This window comes from Cricetulus griseus (genome assembly GCF_003668045.3).
Source record: "Cricetulus griseus strain 17A/GY chromosome 1 unlocalized genomic scaffold, alternate assembly CriGri-PICRH-1.0 chr1_0, whole genome shotgun sequence".
In the NCBI taxonomy this organism is placed as follows: domain Eukaryota; kingdom Metazoa; phylum Chordata; class Mammalia; order Rodentia; family Cricetidae; genus Cricetulus; species Cricetulus griseus.
Window position 1 is genome coordinate 155654795 of NW_023276806.1, and position 25481 is coordinate 155680275.

At 42.8% G+C, this 25481-nt stretch overlaps 1 protein-coding gene across 2 annotated transcripts in view; it reads right to left on the bottom strand.

Annotated features, from left to right (window-relative positions):
* Positions 1-24494, bottom strand: part of Slc17a8 (solute carrier family 17 member 8) — a 45620-nt gene extending 21126 nt beyond the window's left edge. For both annotated transcript variants that reach the window (XM_027391879.2, XM_027391878.2), the window contains exons 1-5: positions 24394-24494; positions 11580-11832; positions 5445-5563; positions 3403-3517; positions 2097-2184 (exon numbers count right to left, since the gene is read on the bottom strand). In XM_027391879.2, the coding sequence (XP_027247680.1) occupies positions 2097-2184; positions 3403-3517; positions 5445-5563; positions 11580-11832; positions 24394-24494 (676 nt within the window). The remainder of the gene's footprint in view (positions 1-2096; positions 2185-3402; positions 3518-5444; positions 5564-11579; positions 11833-24393) is intronic.
* Positions 24495-25481: the final 987 nt, after the last annotated feature.

Here is a 25481-nt window from a genome sequence, read left to right on the forward strand (position 1 = left end):
GGCTGGGAAGATAGATGTTCAGTGGACAAAGTACTTGCACAAGCATGAGGATGGGAATTCAAATTCCCCCCACCCCAGCCTTTGTGGAACTGGCATGGTGGTGAACACCTGTAATCCCAGGGTTCCTACACCAAGATGGGGGCAAAGGCAGGAGAATCTGGGAGCCTGAAGTCCAGCTAGCCTGGCATATGCATTAACAAAGCAACAAAAGACCCTCTTGCACACAAGGTGGAAGGTGAGGACAGACACCAGGTGGTTTTTTGTTTTGTTTTGTTTTTGTGCACCATGGCATGTACACACACACACAAACACACAGAGACACAGACACACACACACACACACACACACACACACACACACACACACACACACACACACTACCCCACCATTATCCACATGCATAAATGTATACAAAAAATAAAAACTAGTAATTAGTTAGTCCTGGGACTGGAGAGCTAGATTGGCTCAGCAGTTAAAGGCACTCTCTCCTCTTGCAGAGGACATGGGTTCGTTCAGTTCCCACAGCACACACATGGCTGCTAACAGCCTTCTGTAACTCCAGTTCCGAGGGATCCTGTGCCCTCCTCTGGCCCCCTCAGGCACTGGGAACATATGTGGTACACAGACATGTTCAGGTAAAACTCTTACACAATAAAATATTTTAACTCTTTTCTTAGAAGAGTCAAAGATCAATTATAATAAGTAAAAGCAAATAAAAATTTTTACCAAACACTTCCTAAAAACTGAAACTGGTTTTGGAAAAATGTACTTATTTTCATCTTTTTGGTTGTGAGCCTAGCCTTTAACAGCTGAGCCATCTCTCCAGGCCTTACTCATTTTCATAACTGCCCTAAAATGCAACAATAATGGTCTATCCATAGAAAATAAGTTCTTATCCTAACTGCCTGGCCACACTGTAACTTCTGTGGACTAAAGTACTTTTGCCTTCCTGGGCCCTTTCCTCTATAAAAATATGTTTTACATGCATTTGATAATTGTGCTGGTGACTCTCATTTCTCTCGATGGTTTGTACTGAGAAAAACCTGTCAGGGAACTGACTCCTTTCAGCCATGCTTGGAAGAGAATGTTGGTGTTATAAGGCTCAGAGACCCAAGAACTGAAGTCGCATCACTCTTGGGGACCTCTGGTCTGCTTTCAGATGAGATGATGGGTTCCATTTCAATTTTTTATCTGGAATATAATGCCCACAGTTAAGTCCCTCCATGACAATAACAACATGGTAGTTGTGTGTAGTAAGGAAAGTTCCGCATTGGGAGCCAAGTCGTCTCAACTCAGCTCTGTGACTGAGGATCTTTGCAACCTCCCACAAGGCATTGTATTTTTTGCTTCATTGTGAAAATGGAGGGGGCAGGGCAGAACCTGGTAATCCCATCACTTCTACTTTAAAAATATTTTATTGCATTCTTATATATTTATTTTATGTGTATATTGTTAGTATTCAGGTATCTGTACTGGCCTGACCTTGAGGTTCTGAAAGGATACGTCCTCAGCTGCAGTCACTAAGAGCACCACCTGTGCACATTCACTACATTCCCTTTTAAAAGGGCCCTGCCCACTTCCCATTTCTCTGTATGCTTCTATGCCTGTCTCTCTGTCTGTCCCCCTCCCCCCTCTCTATTCCCTTCTGCTGGTCCTGTCCCCAGAAGCTGGTCTCCCCCTTTCCCTCCCCCTTTTCCTATTTTCCTTTTCCCCTAATTTAAAAAGAAACCCTCCACATGAGCTCTGTCGAGTGGAGTGTCTCTCTCTCTCTCTCTCTCTCTCTCTCTCTCTCTCTCTCTCTCTGCTTTTTTTATTACAGCACATATGAAGGGCATACACAAGCCATGGCACAAGGATGGAGGTCAGAGGACAACCTATGCCAGTTGGTTCTCTCCTTCTACCACGTGGGTCCCAGGAATTGAACATACCTATGACCTGGGGCAGCTCAGTGAGCTTTAGACTCAACCCCAGCAACTATTTGCCTTAGGAATTCTGTCATGTGAGAGACTAGGTTCTTTTGAAGATTCTGTGTAGACTTTTCAGTTACTTGAAGCCAAAAAGCATTCCTAAACCAACTAGGATTCTAACATGCTTACCACAAAAAGAAGTCGTGGCCAGTCGGCTTCTCTCCAGGGGAGGCGCCCATTTACTCCACATCCCATGGCAGGCTGGGTAGGTCACACCCTGGCAGAAAGATTAAACATGGATGACTAAATTTTATTCCCAGTTCCTTTCTGTGTTTAAAGTGAAAATGCCACTGCTTCACACAAGTCACGATATAAAAATACAATTTGTATACATTATCAAATACAAAGCCTAACTTCCTCTCAATTTTTTTTGTTGAAATCTAATCCCCAGTGTGGTGGTATTTGAATGTGGGCATTGGGACTACCAAGGGCACAAAGGTGGGAGCCTCATGAATAGAATTAGTGCCTTACAGGGGAGCCCCTGCGGCACAGCTGATGTGAGAACAGAGTTGACTGTCAGTCTACAACCCAGGAAGCAGGCCCTCATCATCACTGGCTGTGTTGGCAACACAGGTCTGGGACTTCCTGGCCTCCAGAGCCATGAGAAATGAATGCCTGTTGTCTGTGGTGCTATGTTACTAACACCTAAATACTAACAGATTTTGATTTTTTAAATTATTTTTGAATTTAACTAATTTTGACTCATAACACAAATCAAAAATAGAGTTCAAATGTACATATGGAGGAATGTCAGAAAGATACTTATATTTATCTATATCTATATTTCACATTATTAAAGAATACGGGTGTAGGAAGTGACTTACAGAGTCAGCCAACATATCTCCTCATTTCCAGGCACAGAATCTCAGGTTCAGATTCATTAAGACTGGGTTTTAGCCTTGGTCTTCATACCCATGAATGTCACGTCAGTAGCTATTGGAGCACAGTGTATACCATTCCAACAGGACCAAAGTTAAGTTGGAGACTTAACAACAGTCTAAATTTTTCTGTCTTTTCTTCTTACAGAGGGTAACTAGGGACTGAGCCTAGGGCTTTGCAGATCCTAGACATGTATTTTGTCACTGCTATACCCTTAGCCCCTTTAAGTTTATTCTGCAACAGGGCCTCTCTAAGTTCCCCAGGAAAGCTTGAAACTTGATATCCTCCTGTCTCAGTCCCTTCAGTAACTGAGATTACAGGCCTGCACTACTGAGCCCCACTACATTCTTAATTACTGTTAGAACATATACGTCTTATATGTTTTAGGTCAAAATGTAACCATCAAACCCAATCCGTGTTTTAAAGATGCAAAAAGGGGGTCCCATAGAGAACCCTAAAAACTGAGCAAAGGGGATCTTCTTCAAGAGCTGAATGTTCTAGAACACCACGCTTTCTCTGGCAATGTGGAAAAGTGTAAAGAAAATGTCTCTCCTACCTCCACCAGGCCCTGCAAAATCCTCACACACATGACACAGCCATAATGTACCCGGGCTGCAGAAGGGATGAATATGTTCAGAGTTGATGTCAAGAATATAGCGGCTCCAAAGACCCTAGGAAACCAGAGCACTGTATTATTGGACAGGATGACGATGGTTAAAGTACTGCAGCTAAACATCAGAAAACAGCTTAAAGGTTTATGCAAGATCATGATGGGAATGAAGAGAAATTAATTCAGAGAAATAAACAGTGGACTAGAATCTGCTATGTCCCAAGCTAGTCTCCTGAGATGCTTTGATTCTCAACTTCCAGTCCATGGACCATATGTAATCACATCCATGAAGCACAGGGTTGTCCAACCTGTATGATGCCCTGGAGAAGGCCACAGGATGACTGCCAAGGTAAATTTCACCGAGACCCATACCCAACCTGGGTTCATCCAGGCAGGCGACCCTTCCTACTTGTGACTTCTGTATGTTTGCCCAGAGTCTCTGGGAAGGAAAGAAGAAAAGAAAAGCAGGTACCATTTTCTTTTAGGCAGACACACACACACACACACACACACACACACACACACACACACGGATTACAGGCATATACATATACATATACATATACATATACATATACATATACATGTATATATTTATATCCTGTGGCAGTGGCTTTCAAGTATTTTGACCTTGACCCTTAAAAATACATTTCATAGTAAGCTTAGGAGATGATGCCTCAATCAGTAATGTGCTTACCTGTAAGCCTGGGACCCAAGTTCAATCCCCTAGAATCCACATAAGAAGCCAATCCTAGTGTGGGCCTGTAGCTCCAGCACCATCGAGGTAAGGACAGGACAGTTTCTGGAACTCACAGGCCAGATAGTCTAGTTGAATCAATTAGCTCTACAGTGAGAGATTGTGTCTCAAGAAAATAAAGTTGTGTGGTTGAGAAAGGTATCTGACATTGACCTCTGGCCCCTACACACATGTTTCTGCACTCATGTGCATAAACACACACACACACACACACACACACACACACACACACACACACTCACACACACTAATATGAAATATGTATTTCATATTACAACCCAGGCTATACTTAAAAGCATGTAAAGGAGACCACTTTGGAAACAATACTTATGCTAATAGACAATATATTTAGATGTTTCATTGTCTATTTTCTTTAGTTACATTCTCTTCTGCTCCTCTCTCTTTCAAATAAAATTCCCATTGGTAAATCACTATACTGATTTCACAACCATGTAAGTTGTGATTTCAGAGATTGAAAAAAAACTGCCTTGCAAAATTTGGTATACTTCCCGAGGTTGACTTAAGCAATGCCTCATGACAAATATACTGGAAGGACCTAGATATTTAGTTCAGTCTTTTTCTGGAACATGATTCAATCTACAGCATCTCCCCAAGATGGACTTGCTCTTCTCATTGAACACGCGTAGCGATGGAAAACTCACTTCCTTTTTAAGATCGTTCATTCTGTTCTGGAGAGTTAGCTCCTCATACAACTAATTACTGAGTCATTTAAAAATCATTTCAGAATGTTACAAGCATCTTTCAGTGTAAAGGCAAGGCCTCAATGCTCACATGACGGCGCTCCTACTATGCTGATGGTTGGTGTTAGCAGAAACACACAGAAGTACAGAATGTCACTGCTGCAAAACACAACTCAATCAAATGTTTCATTTCTCAGATGAGGAAACTTCCCACAAAAAGTAGGAAGTGGCTCAGTAGAGGTAATTCAGTAGCCAGTGAGAGGTCAAGGACCATTTCCCCCACTCACAATTAATTATTCTTCCTACCACATAATCACTTAATGAACTACAAGGTAAATGGCACTGTGGAGGGACCAAAAAAGCAAATAAAAAACAATGCCATTCGGGATCAACGTCTCTGAATTGGATCTGCCCTGGTGGCTCCTGTTTTCCACTCTGCACTTCTATGCTGAGCACAAGTTCACAGACTTAGTAAAGGCACAAGGCCCCAGTATAGCTTCGGCAGTACTCATTGTGTCCATTACTCTTACCTGTTGGCAGCAAACTTGTTTGAAATGAAGCCACCAGGAATTTGTGTCACAATATAGCCCCAGAAGAAAGAGCCATGGATAAGGCCCACTGTCTCTGGATCCCAGTTAAACTGTGCCATCTGGAAACAAGAATCAGAAGCAGTTGTGTTTGTAACGGACAACTGATGGCATCTGTCACCATGTGACAATGTCATGAGGGTCTTCCTTTTTCAGCAGATATTTCTAGAAGATGCCTTGACTATTTGGGTTCCAGCAATGGGAGCATGAAACAAAGGGTCCCTGGTTCTACAAATTTACCTTCTAGTGAGAGGGAAAAGATGCATGAATTTAAGTACATACCCACATGTGTGTAAACTGTGACATACCAAATAGCCATGAGGAGAAAATAAAACAGTCTGTGAAGGAAACAAGAAACAAGTTCTGGACTTTGTTCAGATGCCAGTGTGGTGACAGCCTAATGATAACTATACTCTTAGGTCTCTCAAGTCCTTTTTTTTTCATTCTTTTTAGTATTTTTAAGAGCTGCAGATGTAGTTTAGTGGTTAAAACACTCAATATTCCAAAATGGAAACAAAAAGAAGTTAGCATTGTATTATCAAATGTATTTTGGTGGTATGTGAGGTCCTAGATTTAATCCCCGAGATAAATAATAAATAAATACTTCTTTTTGTCATTGTTTTGAAATGGGGTCTCATTATGTAACCCAGGTTGGCCTTAAACTTGTGATCCCCCAGTTTCAGCCTCCTGATTTCTGGCATTATAGGTATGCACCACCATGCCTGGCTGAGTCTCAATTCTACCAGCTGTTTACTGTTTGGTGACACCATCTCCTTCTCACACTTTTCTCTCTGAGTAGATGCCATTTCTGGTCTGTGAAAGGACTGATACCTGTTCAAAGAGCACTGAGACCTGCTGAGAAGTGACTTTCCACATTGCCTGAGCCCCTCTGAATAATAAGGGTGAAACAACTTGAACAGAAACTTTACCACTTAATACAGACAAATGGCCAATAGCCATACAGTTAACCATTAGGAAATTTTAAATATCAGGGAAATACAATTATCTCATCATATTTGTCAAGATGGTGTGGGGGGGGTGGGTGTGGGTGTGTACATATAAAAAGAGGAGGCAAAGAAGAATTGGTGAAGATGTGAAGAAATTGGAATGTTTTGTGTTGCTGATGGGAATGAGGAATGGAGCAATTACTCATGAAAACAGTATAGAATTTCCCCAAAAAAAATCTAAAAAACAAATGCTAAAAATGTAACTCCATATCTATGCTTTGGAGTATTTCTACAAAAGATATCAGAATCTCAAAGTCGTCTGTACTCTCATGTTCACGATTATCTGAGATACAGAAACAACCTAGATGCCCACTGACAAATGAATTTAAACAGTGAGGCTTGTTTGTTCAATGGAAAGAAACATTATGTAATATTCAACAGCCTGGATGAAGCCAGGAGATGTCACAGGAAATAAGCCAGCCAGAGAAAGAGAAATTATTCTACCAACATGAAGGATCTGAAATAGGCAAATTAATAGAATTAAAGAGGAAAGAATGATTTTTTAGAGACTGGGGGGACAGAAATGGAGAGTCAGCAATCAATGGATAAAATATATCCCTCAAGCCAGTGACTAAGGTTTGGAGATCAACACTACAGCTACAGTCAAGGATAATGCATCGTACACTTAAATTTTTATCAAATGGGTTGCTCTCAGTTGGACCAGTTGGCACAGGCCTATACTCACAGCTACTGAGGAGGCTGAAGCAGGAGGATCAAGCCCAAGACCTACTTAAACTACAGAGTGAATTCATTGCTACCCTGGGCAACGTAGTGAGAACCTGTCTCTGGTGAGAAATACAGCTTAGAAGTAGAGCGCTTCCTCTACCCCAAAAACCATTCATCCCAAAGTTTTGCTATCTGAAAATGTCCCTTTAGTTGGAAAACAGATCTTTGCAAATGTGAAAAGTTCAAAGGGTCTGTAATGAGATATCCAGAATTATCCAGCTGAACCTTTTATCCAAAGGCAATTGTCCTTAAACGGGGGGGGGGGGGAGGCGGGGGGCGGGAGGGAAATGTGGGGCAGGGGGAGCTCTGAAGATGAAAGCAGTGACTGGGTGATTCAGTCACAAGCCCAGAGATGGCAAAGTCAAGGAGATAGTCTCTGCAAGGTATATGAGAGACATGATGTCCTGCCAACCCTTTGAGTTCAGACTTCTTGTCTCCCCAGAACTATGAGAGAATAAACATGTGTTGTTTTAAGATATCAAGTTGCTAGTAATGGCTATCCTAGAAAGCTAGGAAGCTCACACAGGTGCTTAAGAGAAATAATCTATTTGATTCACAAGCAGTCCTTTTTGTTCCATTACAATAAGGGCCGTGAGGGTTAGCAAAAGATTGAGAGAAGTGCTATTTTGTGTTGCTGTGTTCATCCTCCTTCAAAGAGCATCTTGTTTCCCTAACCATAGGATACTCCCCCTCTGCTTGCTACAGCTGATGGACACCAGAATAGAGAGCCATATAATGGGATCACAGGATTCAGTTGTGGGACAGGGAGAAGCCATGGTAAAAGACAGAAGGTAGTCCGTCGGGAGACATGGGAAACTGGAGCAGACCGGGAGAAGGTGAGAACCTGTGAGGCCCACAGGCAGGAGACCTTAGCCAAGAACCTCCCAGTTCCCCTGGGGTAAAATAGAGTCTACATCTCCCCCAGGGGCTATGTTCTTGTCTCAAGAATTATACAAAGATACCTTACTTCCCTTGGGAGAGGGCATTCTGGACCTCAGTTCCCAGCCTCCAAGATGGATCCATCCACACCAACTTCTGCAGCCAACCTGCTTTCCGAACTTCACTTTTACAGGGTTTTACTCAAGTCTTCTGTTAATCTGAGTGTCTCTCACTGAATTCTACTCTTTGTAGCCAGCAATCCCTGACCAAGACACAAGGACATCTTTTCCAGGGCCCAGGAGCTAAGAAGCAGTGAAGTCTGAAAGCGGCTCTGTGGCATCCTGAAATCCATCACTGAAATCCTGCAAGACTCTTGAGTAATGAGAATAGTGCCAAGTTTCTCAGACTACAGTTGGTTTTGTTGTTGGTTGGTTGGTTGGTTTGGGGGGGATGTTTGGTTTTTTGTTGTTGTTGTTTGGTTGGTTTGGTTTTGGGGTTTTGGGTTTTTTGCTCACTATATGCCAGATACTAAGAGCTCCAAATGCTTTAACTTATAAATCTGAGGGGGAGGATTGCCAAGAGTTGAATCTGGGGCTTCACCTATGCTAAGTCCGTGCTTTTCACTGAGCTGCCCCATAACAGCAACTCATGACATGAAACTAAAATGTGACATCAGCTAAATCATCCTTTGTACCATTTCAACTAAACCTGTCCATGGAACTTACCCTGACCCACAAATAGGGCTTCCAAAAATATCTGTGTAAAATAACTATATTTTCCCATGAAACAAAACACAGAAATGGAAATACCAGCCATTCCGAGCATTGTCACCCTGCTGGTCACACTCAGCTGATACCTAACTTGTTCTGTGTGGAGAAGAGAATAGCCTGCCATGAATTAGTTTTGCTTGCTAGAGCATGTTCATTTGTTGTTGTTGTTTGTTTTTGTGAGGTTTTAATTTTAATTCTTGTTATCAAGGGAATTGTTATTGTTTGGAGTCCTATTTGGAGATTAGATTTTTCCCTTATTTTACCCTCTCTCTAGTTTTGTTTTTTGTTTTGTTTTGTTTTGTTTTTGAGACATGTCTTGTTATATAACCTAGTTTGTCTTTGAACTCAATATTTAGCTGAAACTGACCTTGAACTCAACCCTGTCCCCTGCCTCACTCTCCTGAGTACTAGGTTTATAGGCATAAACCACCATGTCTAGTCCCTAAACCCATACTCTTGATGCCAGACAGCATGATATAAGGCGTATTTTAGATCTTAACCAGATCCTCTAAGTAATGTCATAGAAACTGGAAAGCCCACATGAGCATTGCTCCTTCATGTTACCAAAATGTCTCTTCTCTGCCTTAATTTCTCAGATTCTGTTGACCTACTGACTTTTCATGTAGCAAATGCAAACAGCATCTCATTTTGATTTGTGCCTCAGCAGGCAAGTTCTCATTAGCCAGCCTTGCTCACAAAAAGGCTGGAAGAATGCATGCTGCACATCTGAAAGCCCACCAATATTCCTTTTTTAAATGCATTGAACGTTTCTGTCCCTGTCTTACCTCCTCACTCCACCACCATCTCCCCAAATAAACAGGATATCTTTTTTTCAGAAAGACTCAGCTGAGGTATCAAAAGCAGACTAAAGCATCTCCATGGTGCTGCTTTGCTTTGGCAGAACAATCTCTCAAAAAGAAAGGGGAAAGCCTGCGTGCCGGCTAAAGACCTCTTTGTCATGAACTGACATCAGATTTCCCAAAGCCAGTCCTTGGCAGGAGACTGTTCTAGGTGACGCTAACAGATATGACAGCAAAGAGAAGGCTGCCATGTTGTCGGCTGATGAAATACTACCTCCCATGTCCCCGTCTCAGAGTCACACAGCACTTGGAAGCAGTCCAGGCTTCATGTCACATGATGTCTTCTTACTACAAAACCTTGCCAGTAACACCATGGCTTCCCAAACACCAACATGGGAAACTTGGATCTAAGCACACATCCAAACAGACATCCAGAGAACCTCTACTCCAGGTGCCTTTCTGAGAAGGACCAGTCTCTACCACACCCACACCACCACTTCACACCCATGCTCAGTATAGTGAAGCACAGTTATGGGACTGTCTACAGGGACACATTTTCATTTATTCATTCCGTAATTTATGAGGCCTACCTAGGTTAAAATAAGACTAGATTTATGTTTCCAGTATTCATAACAACAGTTTATTACATAACACCAGTACTTCCCCATGACAGCACCAGCCTGAGAACTTTTGCCAAGCCTCTTACCATTGCACAGTAATCATAAATTTGTGGAAGAATTCAGGTGTGTCTGTGAACTTAGATGGGGAAAAGTCAGGGTTTTTTTTTAACTTAATATATAATCTTTTTATTAAGAATTTGATTTCATGAAACCATTTTGCAAAACAACTTCTTGATTTGTATAATACCTGGAGTAAAACTTTGGGATAGAATGCTCTGAAGTGAGTTGCTTTGGTTCAGGTTTCTAGAACATATCTTTTCCCTGGAATTCCATGTCAGTGGGTAATCCAGCAAAGTTGCAGTCAAGTGTTCTAATAAACCACAGAAAAGTCATTACCTTTATCTTTACTACCTGCTGACTAAAATTTAGAATTGCTTCAAATGTGAACACAGTTAAAAACATGGTAAAATCTGTTCCACTACTGCGCGTCATGAGTGACAGACAGAAACATGTAAAAATTTTATTATAGTTGTTGCCCTGATCACAAACGGTTGTTTATACTTCCATTAAAATTATAGCAATTTCAGGAACTTTGCTAGATTTTGTCATCTAATGTACTAATAAGGAAGCCCATGTTTCTACAACGTAAATTTGATTTTTAAATAAGTTCTACATTTTGATATAATTGCCTCCCTTTATAATCTTTTGTCTATTATGCTAAGAATTTCAAACATTATCTCTGATCAAAGGTTCAGCAGGTTGTTCCCAGGGTTCAAGGGGTTTATAGCACAGAAAAGTGAGGGTCTCAAGTCTCAGTTCCCAATACACCAGATTTGTCTGTCTGCAAACCATTACACACAGTGTTCCTTTTTCTTCCAACATTCGTTGTCCTACCCCACCAAACCTCTGTCTAGTTCAGCCTTCACTTTCTCTGGAAAGTCACAATACCATAGTCTTGATATGCTCACTCTTATAGGAGCCCAAGAATCTAGTGCAGCCATACTGACATGGCAACTGGCACGCCAGATTGTCACTTATACTATATATCTCCTGGAGTTCAAGGTCCCTGTCAGTTTTATTCAGCCTTACATCACTATCACCATGTCCAGGACTCAGTATGAATGAATTTCTCTATTTTCTTTTACACAACTCTCTCTCTCTCTCTCTCTCTCTCTCTCTCTCTCTCTCTCTCTCTCTCTCTCTCTCACACACACACACACCACACACACACACACACACACACACACACACACTTCTGCTTTAGCTCCATACTGACCTGAATTTCTGGTTTTCCATCCACATACACAGTGCTATTGTTGACCATTTCCACAATGGCCACTCCAAGGTTACACCGAATTCCAAAGGAAATGCAGAATCCCAGGCCACTCATGATAGCGATGATGTACCGCTTGGGGATGCCACAGCAGCTGCAGTCACAGACTGGGAGATGTGGCCTGGATGCTTGCACGGGCCTTCCTTCTTCATTCAGCTCAATGTTATCTTCCTCTTCATTGGTCCCATCGATTTTTCTGCATCACAAAAAGAATAGGCAGAGAATAAAGGCCAGTATTCGAGGTGAGGGAAAATGAATAAAGTAAAAAATAAAAATGTTGCAAGGAACAAAGGGAAGAAAACCTACAGAAGGGTGCAGTTTGTGTTTTAGAAGTTATTATCATCATCATTATTGTTAAAGGAGAGGATACTGGCTAAAATGACTGATGTTCGGGGTATTGTGGTGGACACCAATCATTCAGACCTGCTGGGGTTGGCGGTGTAAACCTGTCATTCCATCAAGGGGCAGCGGTGGACAGGAAGGTCTCAAGTGCAAGCCTGAGGAACAGCAAACCTGATTGCAGCCTTGACTGCCAAGCGAGGCCTTATAGAAAAAACAAAACAAGCCTTTTAAATGTCATACAAATACAATGAGGTGAAGTACCCTCATGCCATCTATAGATCAGGATACCTCATTTGAGGATGTTTGCAAGCCCAGGTTCAGATTCTATGTCCTTAGTAATATGCCAGACTGAATTCCTGCTGAAAGAAAAATGGGACGACCACGTGGCATGACCCAGCCATTTGGGTCACGAAACGTCACGTGAAGCTTGTTAAGATTATATGCAGAAAAAAAAAAAGCCACTTGCAGATTATTTTCACTCACTTCTCTAGTTTCAAGGAATGATACATCCTTACAATTGCCAGCTTCTAAGACTGGTTCTCAACCCTTCCACAGGGGTCACATATCAGATATCCTGGATATCAGATATTTATATTAGGATTCAAAACAGTAGCAAAATTACAGTTAAGCAGAAAAAATAACTTTATGGTTGGGGTCACCACAACGTGAGGAACTGTATTAAAGGGTCTCAGCATTAGGAAGGTTGAGAGCCACTGCTCTAAAGCAATAAAAGTAACTGAGCAAACAACACAATCAATTATGAAAAGAGAGGTGTTTGGAAACTGATGGTTCAGTCAGTGAAGTCTTTGCCATGTAGGCATGAGGAGTGTGGGTCCCCAGCACCCCCATAATAATCTAGCCCTGGAGAGCATGTCTGGGACCCAATGCTGAGGTAGGAGGCAAAGGCAACCTAAACAAAGTGATGAGCTCCAGGTTCACTGAAGACTCTGCCTCACACACAAGGTGGAAGGCAGACAAGGAGCCTCAGAAGGGAAAGTGCTTGCCAGGCAAGCCTGAAGACCTGAGTTCAATCCCCAAGTCCCATGGTGGAAGGAGAGAACCAAGTCCTAAAGGTTGTCCTCGCACTTAACACACACATAGTGGCAAGCACATGCCACTCCTCTCCCTCTCCCTCTCCCTCTCCCTCTCCCTCTCCCTCTCCCTCTCCTCTCTCTCTCCTCCCTCTCCCTCTCTCTTTCCTCTCCCTCTCTCTCTCTCTCTCTCTCTCTCTCTCTCTCTCTCTCTCTTTCCCTCCCTCTCTCTCTCAGTGATATTTATAAACAAACAAAATAAAGAATAAAATAGATAGTGATCGACAAAGACATTCAAAATCAACCTGACCTCCACTCTCGTGCACACATGCACACATGCTCACACACACATGCACACATGTGCACACAGATGTGCATACACACATACAACGCAAAAAAGAACTATTTATAACATGTGATGCTATAGCCTTCTGTGTATGATTCTCAGCTTTCATAAATATTAAATTAATATAATTGTTAATGTGATTATTAACAAAATAGTTGATTTCTAAAACAATTTTCCTTTCCCCACTAATACATATAGATGGTTTTCACAGCTGTTTGTGATAAGATTCAAAGTGCGTATCCAGAAGAAACACAAACAATCCTGAGACCCACATCAGTGCCATGGACATTTACTAATCGCATACTGCATGCCAGGCACTGTGCTTCTGGTGCAAAACAGTGATGAGCATGGCATGTTCCCCACGCTCCTCCAGCAATTACACTGGTAGGGAAGGAAGACACACACATACTCAGCCATAGTCATTGAATGACACACTGCATGTAGTGTGACCCGAAAGTCGTCTCCCTACCCTGGCTCCCCTCCCTCTCTGCCCACATGCTGTCCACACCCCTACTACCGCCTCAATTTTTCTTAACACATGTCTCCCATGTCTAGTAGATCTCAGTGAGTTCAAGGCCAGCCTTGAACATAGTGAGTTCCTTAACAGCAAGGGCTACATAGTGTAACCTTGTGTCTCAGAAATAAAATAAATTGCTGGGGGTTTGCTGTGTTTTGTTGTTGTTTTGGCTTGGTGGGTTTTCTATAGGCAAGCTCAAAGAGGAAGGCTGACAGGCAAGTCACAATTTAGATAATCAGAAAGCCTATATGTGACGAATAGCTGGGTGACTTTCGGCAGGCACCTTGGTGATTGTGAATCTCGTGTTTCTTCATCTATATAATAAACACAGTATATTATAGAGTGGTTAAGATTTTATGCTACAAAGAATAAAACATTACAGCCAGTGAAGGAGTGACCCTTGACTGAATGATAGGCTCTATCTGTGCCTTCCTTGATATTTCAAGTGTTGCCTGGCTTCTGTCTCCTTTGTTTTGTGCTAAGCACATTCGCTATATCCCCTGTTGCTGTACTATTTTATATGCCTCTGTCTGAATGCTTATCACATCAAGTTAGAGAATTTTTGTGTTCTTTAGCATAGGGGGTGGAGAGTAAGTATTCCACACTGCGCATGTGTGCATGAATGAATGAAGACCTGCCCACTGGTGGCTGTGAGCATACAGAGGGCAGAAGCCATGGCCTTGTCTATCGCCAGTGTTCACCACAGTTCCTGAAGACAATGAATCCTCATTCAACCAAGTAGAATTGGGGGTTAGATCACATCGTTCCAAACTTGCAGCCCTTAGAGACTGCTCCAAAATAATCTCTAAAGAAAGGATAAGGGGTACACTTGATCAAGAAAAAAGAAAAAATAATTCCTTTCTTAAGAAACAGGGGGTGTTAATTATCCATAATAGATGTTTATACCCCTTGGGTTTCTCTCCATGTTTGCCTATAGTTCTTCTTTTAGATTAGAGAATCTTCATTCTTCCTAGAACGACAGCCAGCATTGTTGTTTCTCCAAATATAGAAAACTGCAGACTGGGCTGGGGCCCTTTCCTCAGTAGGGAGGTTCCTTCCATTGTTCTCATATACGATTGTCTAGTAAGCATTTAAGCCCTGGGATCCAATTGCTCAAGATACTCTGGCCAGCCTTCAGGCATTTTCAGAACAGTTAACTTGTCAGTGAATCCAAAGGTCCCACGGACTATAGGGAAGGTTTTTTTGCTTGGGAGAAAATAGCTCAATACCAATGACACACAGATCACTCAATAAGTGTTTAAATTCCACTCACTTGCTGACTTTGGGAAAGTATTTATGATGAGATCCCAAGTAAAATGAGAGTAAGTCCTCTTTAGATTGTGTTGTAGACTAAAGGAGTGTACACACACACACACACACACACACACACACACACACACACACACACACACACGCATGCACGTTACGATAAATCTTTTTCTACCTGACTCCGTATTGGTAATTCCTCACTTTACACACACACAGTTATTGCTTGGATGTAAAATGTTCTCCACAGGTTCATATGTTCAAACACTCGATCTCTGGATGTTAGTGCTATTTGGAGAAAACTCAGCTGGAGTAAGAGACTCACCGAGTAGGCTAAGCCTTGTGGCCTGTAACCTAGCCTTGCTTCCTACCCCATTTCTGCTTCCTGATATACCCAGATGTGAGCAACCAGCTTCACACTCAGACCTCCACAGCTACAATCCTCTCTAGCCACCGTGCCTTCCCCCACCATCATAAACTGTACCTTCAAGCCAGGAGCCAAAGTTGACCACTCCTCCTTTTAAATTGCTTTCTGTTGGGTGTTTGGTTACAGCAGTAATCCAATCAGTAACACATAAACTTTAAAAATAAAACTTCACAGATGCCTAGAGTGGGGTGGTGGTCAGTGCCATTAGCTTCCTTCTGTTTCAGTGAATAGCCAGCCACTCACTGAACATATGGGAAAAACAAACAACAATAGTAACAGCTTTGAGCTGTGACTCTGAAAAGGGAAAATGAGAGCACTGTTTTCCAGGATAGCCATGACAAAATACCACAGAAGGGGGAACTTAAACAAGTGTGTCTTGTCACAGCTCTGGAAGCTGCAAGTCCAAGGTTAAGGTTTTAAGCCAGTTTGGTCTCTTCTGCAGCCTCTGCAGACACATCTGGAATCAGCATGATGTGGGGGGATCTGAATTAATCACCAGAATTTTAAAAACTTAAGTTGGTCTGGAAATAAATGGAGTTCTGGTTCATTTTGAAAATTTTGAAGATCTAGAATTACTAAGTCCAGGAAGAAGAAGAGGAGGAGGAGGAGAAGGAAGAAGAAGAAGAAGGAGGAGGAGGAGGAGGAGGAGGAGGAGGAGAAGAAGAAGAAGGAGAAGGAGAAGGAGAAGGAGAAGGAGAAGGAGAAGGAGAAGGAGAAGGAGAAGGAGAAGGAGAAGAAGAAGAAGGAGAAGAAAAGGAGAAGAAATCAGGAGGAGGAGGAGAAGGAGAAGAAGGAGGAGGAGAAGAAGAAGAAGAAGAAGAAGAAGAAGAAGAAGAAGAAGAAGAAGAAGAAGAAGAAGAAGAAGAAGAAGAAGAAGAAGAAGAAGAAGAAGAAGAAGAAGAAGAAGAAGAAGGAGAAGAAATCAGGATCATAGGCAAAAGGAAAAACAATGCCATGCCAACGGTGGTTGTGCTGTGGTCACCGACAGAGGACTTCAAAGCAAATCATAATTGGTACCAACAGACAGGAAGAGGGAGTAATGAAGCTCCATATAGAATAATCTAGAGGCCTTATATAGTATGTTGTACACTGCTTTTCTTCGGCAGGTAGAGCACCCAGGCTTGGCCCTGCTTTCCTAACTTCCTGTCCACTTTATCAATGTTGATTGCAACCAAGCCCTTTGAATGATGGAATGTGCTGCTGGATGGAAATGGAAAGTGTGTCTCTGTGTTAATACGTTAAGTATCTCTATGTCCAAAACAAAACATGGCCTGCTGTGGATTCCTTATGTATTACACTTAAAAGAAGCTTTTAAAGGATATAGCTATTATACATATGTATTGGAGAATTTGGAAAAATATGAAAAAAGAATCTTGGGACCAGACCAGATAATAAAGCCAAGGACAGTGGCCTCTGCCCTTAATAAGAAGCTTTTCAAAAGACACATGAGAGGACTGAGCATAATACAGGGGAGATCTGGTAGGGGTGGAGCGCAGGACCTGTTATATGAGCCTACTACCCAAGCCACTCAGGAGGCTGAGTTTAAAGTCAGGCTGGGCCATTAGTCTTGCTTCAGAAGCAGAGTAACAACAAACTTCCAGGGCTGGTGCATGTCCTAGAGTAGAGCACATGTTTCATTTGCTAAGAAGAGAAGGAGGAGGAAAGGGAGAAGATGGAAAGAATGCGGGAGGAAACGGGGGAAGATGAAAGAAGCAGGGAGGAGGGTGGTTAGAGGAGAAGGAAGAAGAGACGGTAGATGGAGAGGAAGTAAGGGGAAGAGAAAGTGGAGAAGAATGAACGGGAGGAGGAAAGGGGGATCGGAGAAGAGAAAGGGGGGAAGAAAGAGAGGATGCAGAGAAGGAGGAAAAGGGAGGGGAGGGGAGAAAGGAAAAGGGGAGAAGGAGGAAATAGAAGAAGGAATGGAGGAAGAAAATACAGGAGAAGAAAGATAAGAGGAAGAGGGAAAGGAGGGAGAAGAGGGAAATCTATATCCTGGCTATGGTTAGAAAAGGGACCTGAGGACTCAAATCTCAAAGGTTCAAATCTGGACCCTGCCTCCTGAGGTACATCCTTGGAAGCAAGCCCAATGGTGAGATCTTAAGGGATTATATGGTGATTTATAATCAGAGACCTTTGGGAACTTCTGTAGAATATCACACTGGTCTATTACAACCTATAGATAACGGGTTTTTTTAGAACTCATTAGCAGAAAATATGACAATTACTCTGGATGCCTCATAAAATACATGTCCTTCTGAATACAATAAGTAACTGCTTCAAAGATTTACAGGTATGTATACACACACACTCACTCACTCACAACGCACGTACACACACACATACCCATACGCATGCACACACATGCACACGTTTGGTTTGGTGCATTCCAAAGCATTCCCTCCCAAGTAAAGGAAAAACTACTTCAGTTTGTATGTTCTACTATTTAAGGACACACAAAGCCTAGTGACCCTCTCTGAGCTTTGGAGACACTGTGTTCCACACTAGGGAATACTGGTCTGACATACTTATTCCATAATACAACCCATGCACTGAAAACTTAGTTTAAATAAGATCCAAAGGCAGGAAAGTGGCCCACAACTTATCCAGGATGCATGATTAGCCATCTCACCACTACAGCCACATCATCTAACATACCTATAGTACTATTTAAGGGAAAGTATAGTATGAGCTTTCTTACAAAATCTTAAAGGAAGACAGCATGCATTCTAGAATGAAGCCATGCCTCTCTAGTAGGTTAGATCCAGCTCCTGGCATGCAGCTGAGCTGAGGGAAGATGAAACATCTCAACATGGAGTATCCAGAAACCATGTATCCAAAACTATTTCTTATGAGCTGGCACAATCAAAACTATGAAAATGTAATGTGTGGGGCTGGAGAGATGGTGTGGTAGTTCGATGGGAAAAGCTCAGATATTTGCATGCTTTGTCCCCTGTTGGTAAACTGTTTGGGATGGATTAGGAGGTGTGGCCTTGTTGGAGGAGGTGTGGCCTTGTCACTGGTTTTGAGGTTTCAAAAGCTCATACCAGGCCCAGCCTCCCTCCTCCCTCTCTCCTCTCTCTCTCTCTCTCTCTCTCTCTCTCTCTCTCTCTCTCTCTCTCTCTCTCTCTCTCTCTCTCTCTCTCCTCCCTCCCTCCCCTCCCCATGCTGCCTATAGATCAGGACATAAAGCTCTCAGTCACTGCTCCAGCACCATCCCACCCTGACAATCATGGACTCACTCCCTGAAACTGTAGGCAAGCCCCCAATTAAATGCTTTCTTTTTTAAGAGCTGTCTTGGTTATGGTGTCTCTTCACAGCTATAGAACAGCAACTAAGACAGATAAAGGAAGAGATGAGAGGCGTACCCCACTCACCATCACTCCTCAAACACACTTGAGGTCTTCCGATTTCACTTCATAGCTCCACAGATCCTGGTTTACCAGGAAGAACTCTTCCATTTGGAACTCAATGGAATCACTTCTTCTTTAAAAAAAAAAATTTTTTTGTTTTAATTTTTGCGTGTCTATGTGTCTATGTACGTGTATGTACATACGGATTTGCACATGGATGCAGTGCATACAGAGACTACAGGAAGTGCTGGTGCTGCAGTTACAGGCAGCTTCCTTACAGTGTGGGTGTGGGTGCTGGCAACTGAACTCAGTCAGGGCCTCTGCAAAAGTAGTACACACTCCCAACAGCTGGCCATCCCTCCAGCACCTTGGAATCACCTCTTGACTTCTTGGCTAAGGTCACGTGTGAAACACAAAGGACCTCCCATTAAGTAAAGGGCTGTGACTACTGCCTGGCCACTTTGAGGCCAGGATCACCATAGTGACAAGCTGAACATATCTTAGTCCTCAGAAGAGATTGGGACTGTGGTCTTCATCATGAAAGAAGAAATATGTGGCACCCAGTCACCTACTGAGGCATCTCCTGATGCTGCTTAGTCTAGTCTGAACTGCAAATGGGCAGGTTCGTTGACCAGGACCAAGAAAGGAAATATTAACCTGCCTTCAGATCCCTTAGGGCTGAAGGTCAGGGTCAACTTTCCCAGAGGAGACAATAGAAGGGAGGATTGAAGAGGAGAGGGCAGCCACCAAAGTCAGGCCCAAGGTATCAGTTGTGGTGGCGCACACTGGTAGGATTTGCTGAAGGTGGTGGAGGCAGGAGGATCACAAGTTCGAGGCCAGCCTGGGAACTAGGGTTTGTTCTGGTAACTTCTCTGGAAGATTCTCCAGGGATAAAGAGCATGGAGCAGACGAAAGTGCACGGAGTGGTCTTCTTGAGAGAAACAAGCAGATCTGAGTCGTGCAGTCCATACGCAGGACCACCAGGCCAGCACAAGCCTGGAGCAGTTGCCTACTACCCTGCTTTCAGGACTGCTAAGAAATTGGAGCTCCTTCCTTCTAAAACTGCCATAGGGAAGGGGCCTCCACCCCTGCTGAGGCAGCCCACAGCCACTGACTAACTTGTACAACAAACAAAGCACAAGGTGCTGGTTACATTCCCAGGCCCCCCACACCCCACCCTTCACTTCCAACCCCTCCACCCTCTGCCCATTGCCTGAGACTACAGCTTAGCTTGGCCCTTTCTCCTTCCCTACCCTGCCCTACTTCCTCCACCACAGTTTTTATGGACAAGCTCTCTTTCCATGAATTATACCTAAACTCCCTGACTCACGCCCTGCTTTTAGAGAGGCCTGCCCAACTGAGGTAAAAATAAAATGAAGCAAGAGGGACAGCGAAGTGGACGGTGCAAGGCAGGAGAGGTAGGATGGCTCTCCCTGGGAACAGTGTGTATAAAAGCCAGGGCAGAAGTGTCAGAGACCTGTATAGTGGAGTAGACTGAGAAGAAAATGGGGAATAAAGTAGAATTTGGAGAGACATTGTGAGCATTGGGGAGGCGTGATCTGACATGGCTTAATAGAGCCACCTGGTGTAGCCTAAGGTCATGAAGATAAAGGATGTCAAAACAGTTGGGATCTAGGCTCACTCAATCTCAGAGCATCTTTAACACAGTTCTTTGTTGGTGAGACAGTAAGTCCATGTGTAGCCCATCCATTTACTATACAAATGCAACACTAGCATGGGTGAGTGCACACACACACACATACACACACACACTCATATATACACTCACACATTCACACACACTCATATATACACTCACACATTCACACACACTCATACATACACTCACATACACACACAAACACACACACACACACATACACACACATGAATGCATACACTCACACATTCACACACACTCATATATTCACACATGCACACACACACATACATTCAAACACACACACAGGTGATGTCACAGAAGCAAAGTGTAGAATATTGGTCATCAGAGTCTAGGAAGGGAAGAGAAAGAAGGTGGCATGGGAGGACAGCAAAGGAGGTGACCATAGTTGTTAGTAACTTATTATCTATCCCATAAAATACAAAAGAAGTTCTCCTAATGCAAAGAATGTTGGATGCTTGAGATAACAATGCTATTTATCTTGATGTGAATATTACATTGTAAATGCATTGAGTCATCATACTATCGTCTGTGAATATGCACAATTATTATGTGTTAATTAAAAATAAGGTGTCGGTAGTAGCACACAGCTTTAATTCCAGTACTCAGGAGGCAGAGGCAGCTGGATCTCTGTGAGTTCAAGGCCAGCCTGGTATACAAGAGCTAGTTCCAGGACAGCTAGGTCTACACAGAGAAACCCTGTCTCAAAAAACCAAAAGTAAAAATAAGAAAAATAAGGTGGCAAAAAGAATTTGGCTCGGACTTATGCTTTGAAGCCCAAGCTGCACTACCTGGAAGCTGTGTGCCCTCAGACAACTCACTCAACCTCTCTGTGTCTTGATTTCTTCATCTGTAAAATTGCAATTATAGTAGTCCCTCTTCATGGATTATTTTTTAATAGTATTAAATAAATTACAGTGGCTGGAATATGATATGCACTTTCCATAATTATTACATTTTTATAGATGAGCAACCATGGGATGTCTTCATTGTCACTGAAGCTGAACAAATTTGCATGCTAATTTTGGGACATGCATTCCAAGTTCAGTGCCTTCTGTGACAACTACACACTCCAAGGTGCCACTATAAGAGCAGGCATCTTTGTTCACTCCACACTTCAAAACTATTATTGTGCCTTCAGCTGAGCAATTCAGCTGCTTCTTCTCCAGGAAGGGCTAATGATTCCTGCCTGTAATCAACCCCATGAGTGAATTCTCAAAGGCTTCCCTGCCTGGCAACCACTCCCCTAACCAGGAGGAGCAGTCCATGATTTTAAAACATGTCAATAATTCCATTGAGATGGTATTCCCCATCTTAAATATTATGACACGACTGTGCCTATAACTCCCTTCCCCTGCAGAGTTAACAGTGGGGCTTCTGCCTTCCCAATGCCCTTCCTTGCAAACAGAAAATAGTTCATGCTTTGTTTTATTGTTAAGCTTAGATGCTATCACCTGGTTTTATGTGAAAAGCAACAAGAAAAGGAGGAAATAACCTCTGTATGCCATACAATCATCTTATAGACTTGTGGTAGAGCTAGTCTGGATAATTCCTACTCAAAGATCTCCGCTAGATTGCTGTTCAGGTATTGCCTTTCCTTCTTTTCCATGCCAGCCATTTCCACCTAAGGTCTACCAATGAACACACGAATCACTGGTTTGTTTATTCTAAAGTCATCCCATATTATGTCAGCAATGACACTGTCCTAACATTATGCTAGCTGTTCTATGGGACAAGTTTCCAGACCAGCAGTTCTCAACCTGTGGATCACAAGCCCTTTGGGGGTAGCATATCGGATATTTACATTATGATTCATAACAGTAACAAAATTACAGTTATGAAGCAGCAATGAAATAATTTTATGGCTGGGTTCTCCACCACATGAGGAACTGTATTAAAGGGTTGCAGCAGCAGGAAGGTTGAGAACCACTGCTCCAGGTGCTGGTGTAAAGAGCCTCAGATCCACAGTTCCATTTCATGTTTAGGCTATATAACTTGGAAGTTACTAACACGGTTATGAACCTGAACCACCTGACTTGGTACACAAAGTTCTCTTCATGCACATCACCCAGCCGAAGTGTAGAAATAGCTCTTAGGATCGACATTTCCTATTTTAAAAAAAAAATGATAAATTTTCAAATAAAAAGCAACCAGTGGAAAGTTGCTTAAGATTAAATATGTTTATAATAAGACAGGAAACAAACACCCTTTATTTGTTTCGGTGAAATCCAATGTATAATAATTGAGGACAAAATCTGACCACATGCTACTCTTGGAAAGAAAGGAATCATGGGAGGAAAGGGTTGATAAGAGCTTAGCTGAGGTTCAAAGTTACCATTTCTGATGACTGCGTACTTTTTGTCAAGTCTTCACAAACTCAGTAGAGGGTGTGACTACAGTGGTGACCCTGGTCCAAAGCCAGGGTTTCCATCCCTGACCCTGCCAGACTTCTTTGTTATTCCTCAGATAAGCCCATTACACTGTGTGCTTTCTTTTCACATTTATAATCATGTGAGTGCCACCACAATAATAAGATGCTACCTGGAGAGAGATCACGCAGAGGGATGAAACACTCATTTAAAAAAATATTATAATCATTGTCTATATTTGGCTGTTTCATATGTTATCATCAGTACATGATGATCCGGCATCTCAGAGGGAAGCCTTTTTGTTTTTAATTACTAAAGTAAGAAAGTTGCTGATCCCATCCCCTTCTGGGATGAACCCTGATGTGGAGTGGCACAATTAAAAACGCAGCACCAGGAGGAACAGAGGGCATAAAATATGAGAGATGGGAAGAATCTCAGGCATTGTCCAGACTAACAAGAAGTAGCCTTCATAAGCACTAAAGCTTTGCCATTTATGTTAAAAGAAAAAGCCAAATCACATTTTTCACGCTAGGATTAGAAATAATCATTCAAATACACAAAAAGTTTATCAAGGATATTATTCACATTTCCCAGATAGAGCAATAAAATAATCATGTCACTATGCACATACGGGCTACTGATTAATTTGTCCACAAAAACTTAAACATGAACAAATTAAAATGTGACACCAGGTCATTCATACATGGCAAATTCTCCTGCTACTAGGAATATATTTTACATTAAAATATTTATTTTGGGCATGGACTGAAATCTCTTTGAATTCACTGACAGTCTTTAGATTTTCCTGCTGTCCCTACACATGATTTTCTAATAATTTAAGTTACCATTTTCGAACTACCTTGAGACCACTCTCCTTTTTGAGGATGACCTCATGAAAACCACGTCAATATACTTTGTATTGTGTATTTTATCTTTAAAAGCAGAAGAAAAAAATCTACGGCAAATATTTGACTATTGTAGTGAATATCTCAAGTTATTTCAGTTCAAAGCCCAACTATGTCATTACTACTGAACTGACATGAAATACAGCCTCCAAAAATTCTTTCTGATTCGGAGACGAGCATAGCATGTATAACAGTACCACGAGCATGAGTTCTAGTCTTACCAAATAAACAGAGTGCTTGTCTTGGTATTTTCCTAATGTGAGCTAATACTCCCACCCTCATCCTGGTGTTGAGGATTGAAACCAGAACTTCTGCATGCTAGGCAAGACCCAGGACTTTTTGATGCATCTTTTTGTCTCCAGGTATAAACTTGGCTCTAGAAGAAACTCCAGAAACCACCTAACCTGGCCCACCCACCCCTTCCCATTAAAATGCACTTTTAGAAACACGATTCAAAATACCTCAGACGTTGGCAGAATGAGGATACTCAGAAATAAACCTGAAGTTTGAGTTCAGAGTTTACCTTTGTAAGATCCCCAGCGAATCTCCTACGGCATTCTTCACTCCTTCCTTCCCAGGTTTCAGAATTTTCTCTTTGAAGGTATCAAATGCTTTAAATGGCATTTTGAGTGGGGTGAGGGACCTCGGAGCCCTTAGCAGACAGCCTCAGGAGCTGTCGTCGTCGCTCATCTCCAGCTCAGGGGCACTGTGTTTGCCCTTGAGGAACACTCGAAATTCAGTTCTCATGGGGGGAAAACTACTTAAAATCAAGAAGAAGGTAAACCCAGCCCAGGTGTTCCAAGAAGAGAAAACCCTCTCTTCTTGCTCCAGAATAAACAAGGCTGGGGTTGGGGTGGGGGGGTGCTGGTTTGGAATCCAGCCCCTTGCAACAGCTAACAGGCTGAACAGCAAGCAGCCTGCTGTCTCAGGCAGGCACGCTCAGACTCAGCACAGCCTGTCTCTCTGGCTGCTGCTGGAGAAGCTAAAGTGTGCTCATGTGAATAAGGGGCCCTGAGACCAGCAGTAGCAGCAGCAGCAGCAGCAGCAGCAGCAGCATCTGAGGCCAGCTCCAGCCCCTCCTGCCTCCCTCAGCTTGCCACAGTGTTGTCAGTCCCTTCCCGGGGGCGATGCTATAGAAACCAGCACAGCACCTGCCCCTCTGCAGCCTGGGCTTATTAATGGGCTCTCAGCCAGGGCAGGAGCCCAGAGTGAAGTTTATGAAACATTTACAAGCCCTCTCCTTTTCTGAGGTCCAGCCCCACACACAGACTCTCAACCACCACCACTTCACGCCTTTTATTCTCTTCACAGGGTAGCGGGGAGGTAGATTTTCAGCTGGGCACAAGCAAGGAACAGCTGCACTTGAGGCTGAATGCGTACCCCAGGCCACAACATCTAGGATTCAGGACTCACAGGCGCCTTTAGGGCTAAGTGAGGACCCCTGAGCTTGTCCTACTGCCTGCTCTGAACTCTTCATTACTTGTCTCAAGTAAAAGCTTCATTGTGACACGTGAAACTTCTCTGGGGACCCTGCCCCTTGTTTCCTTTTCTCCTGCTCTCCATAGCAACACTACCTTCAAGTCAGCAAGCTCCGGGCTGTTTCTGGGGGTT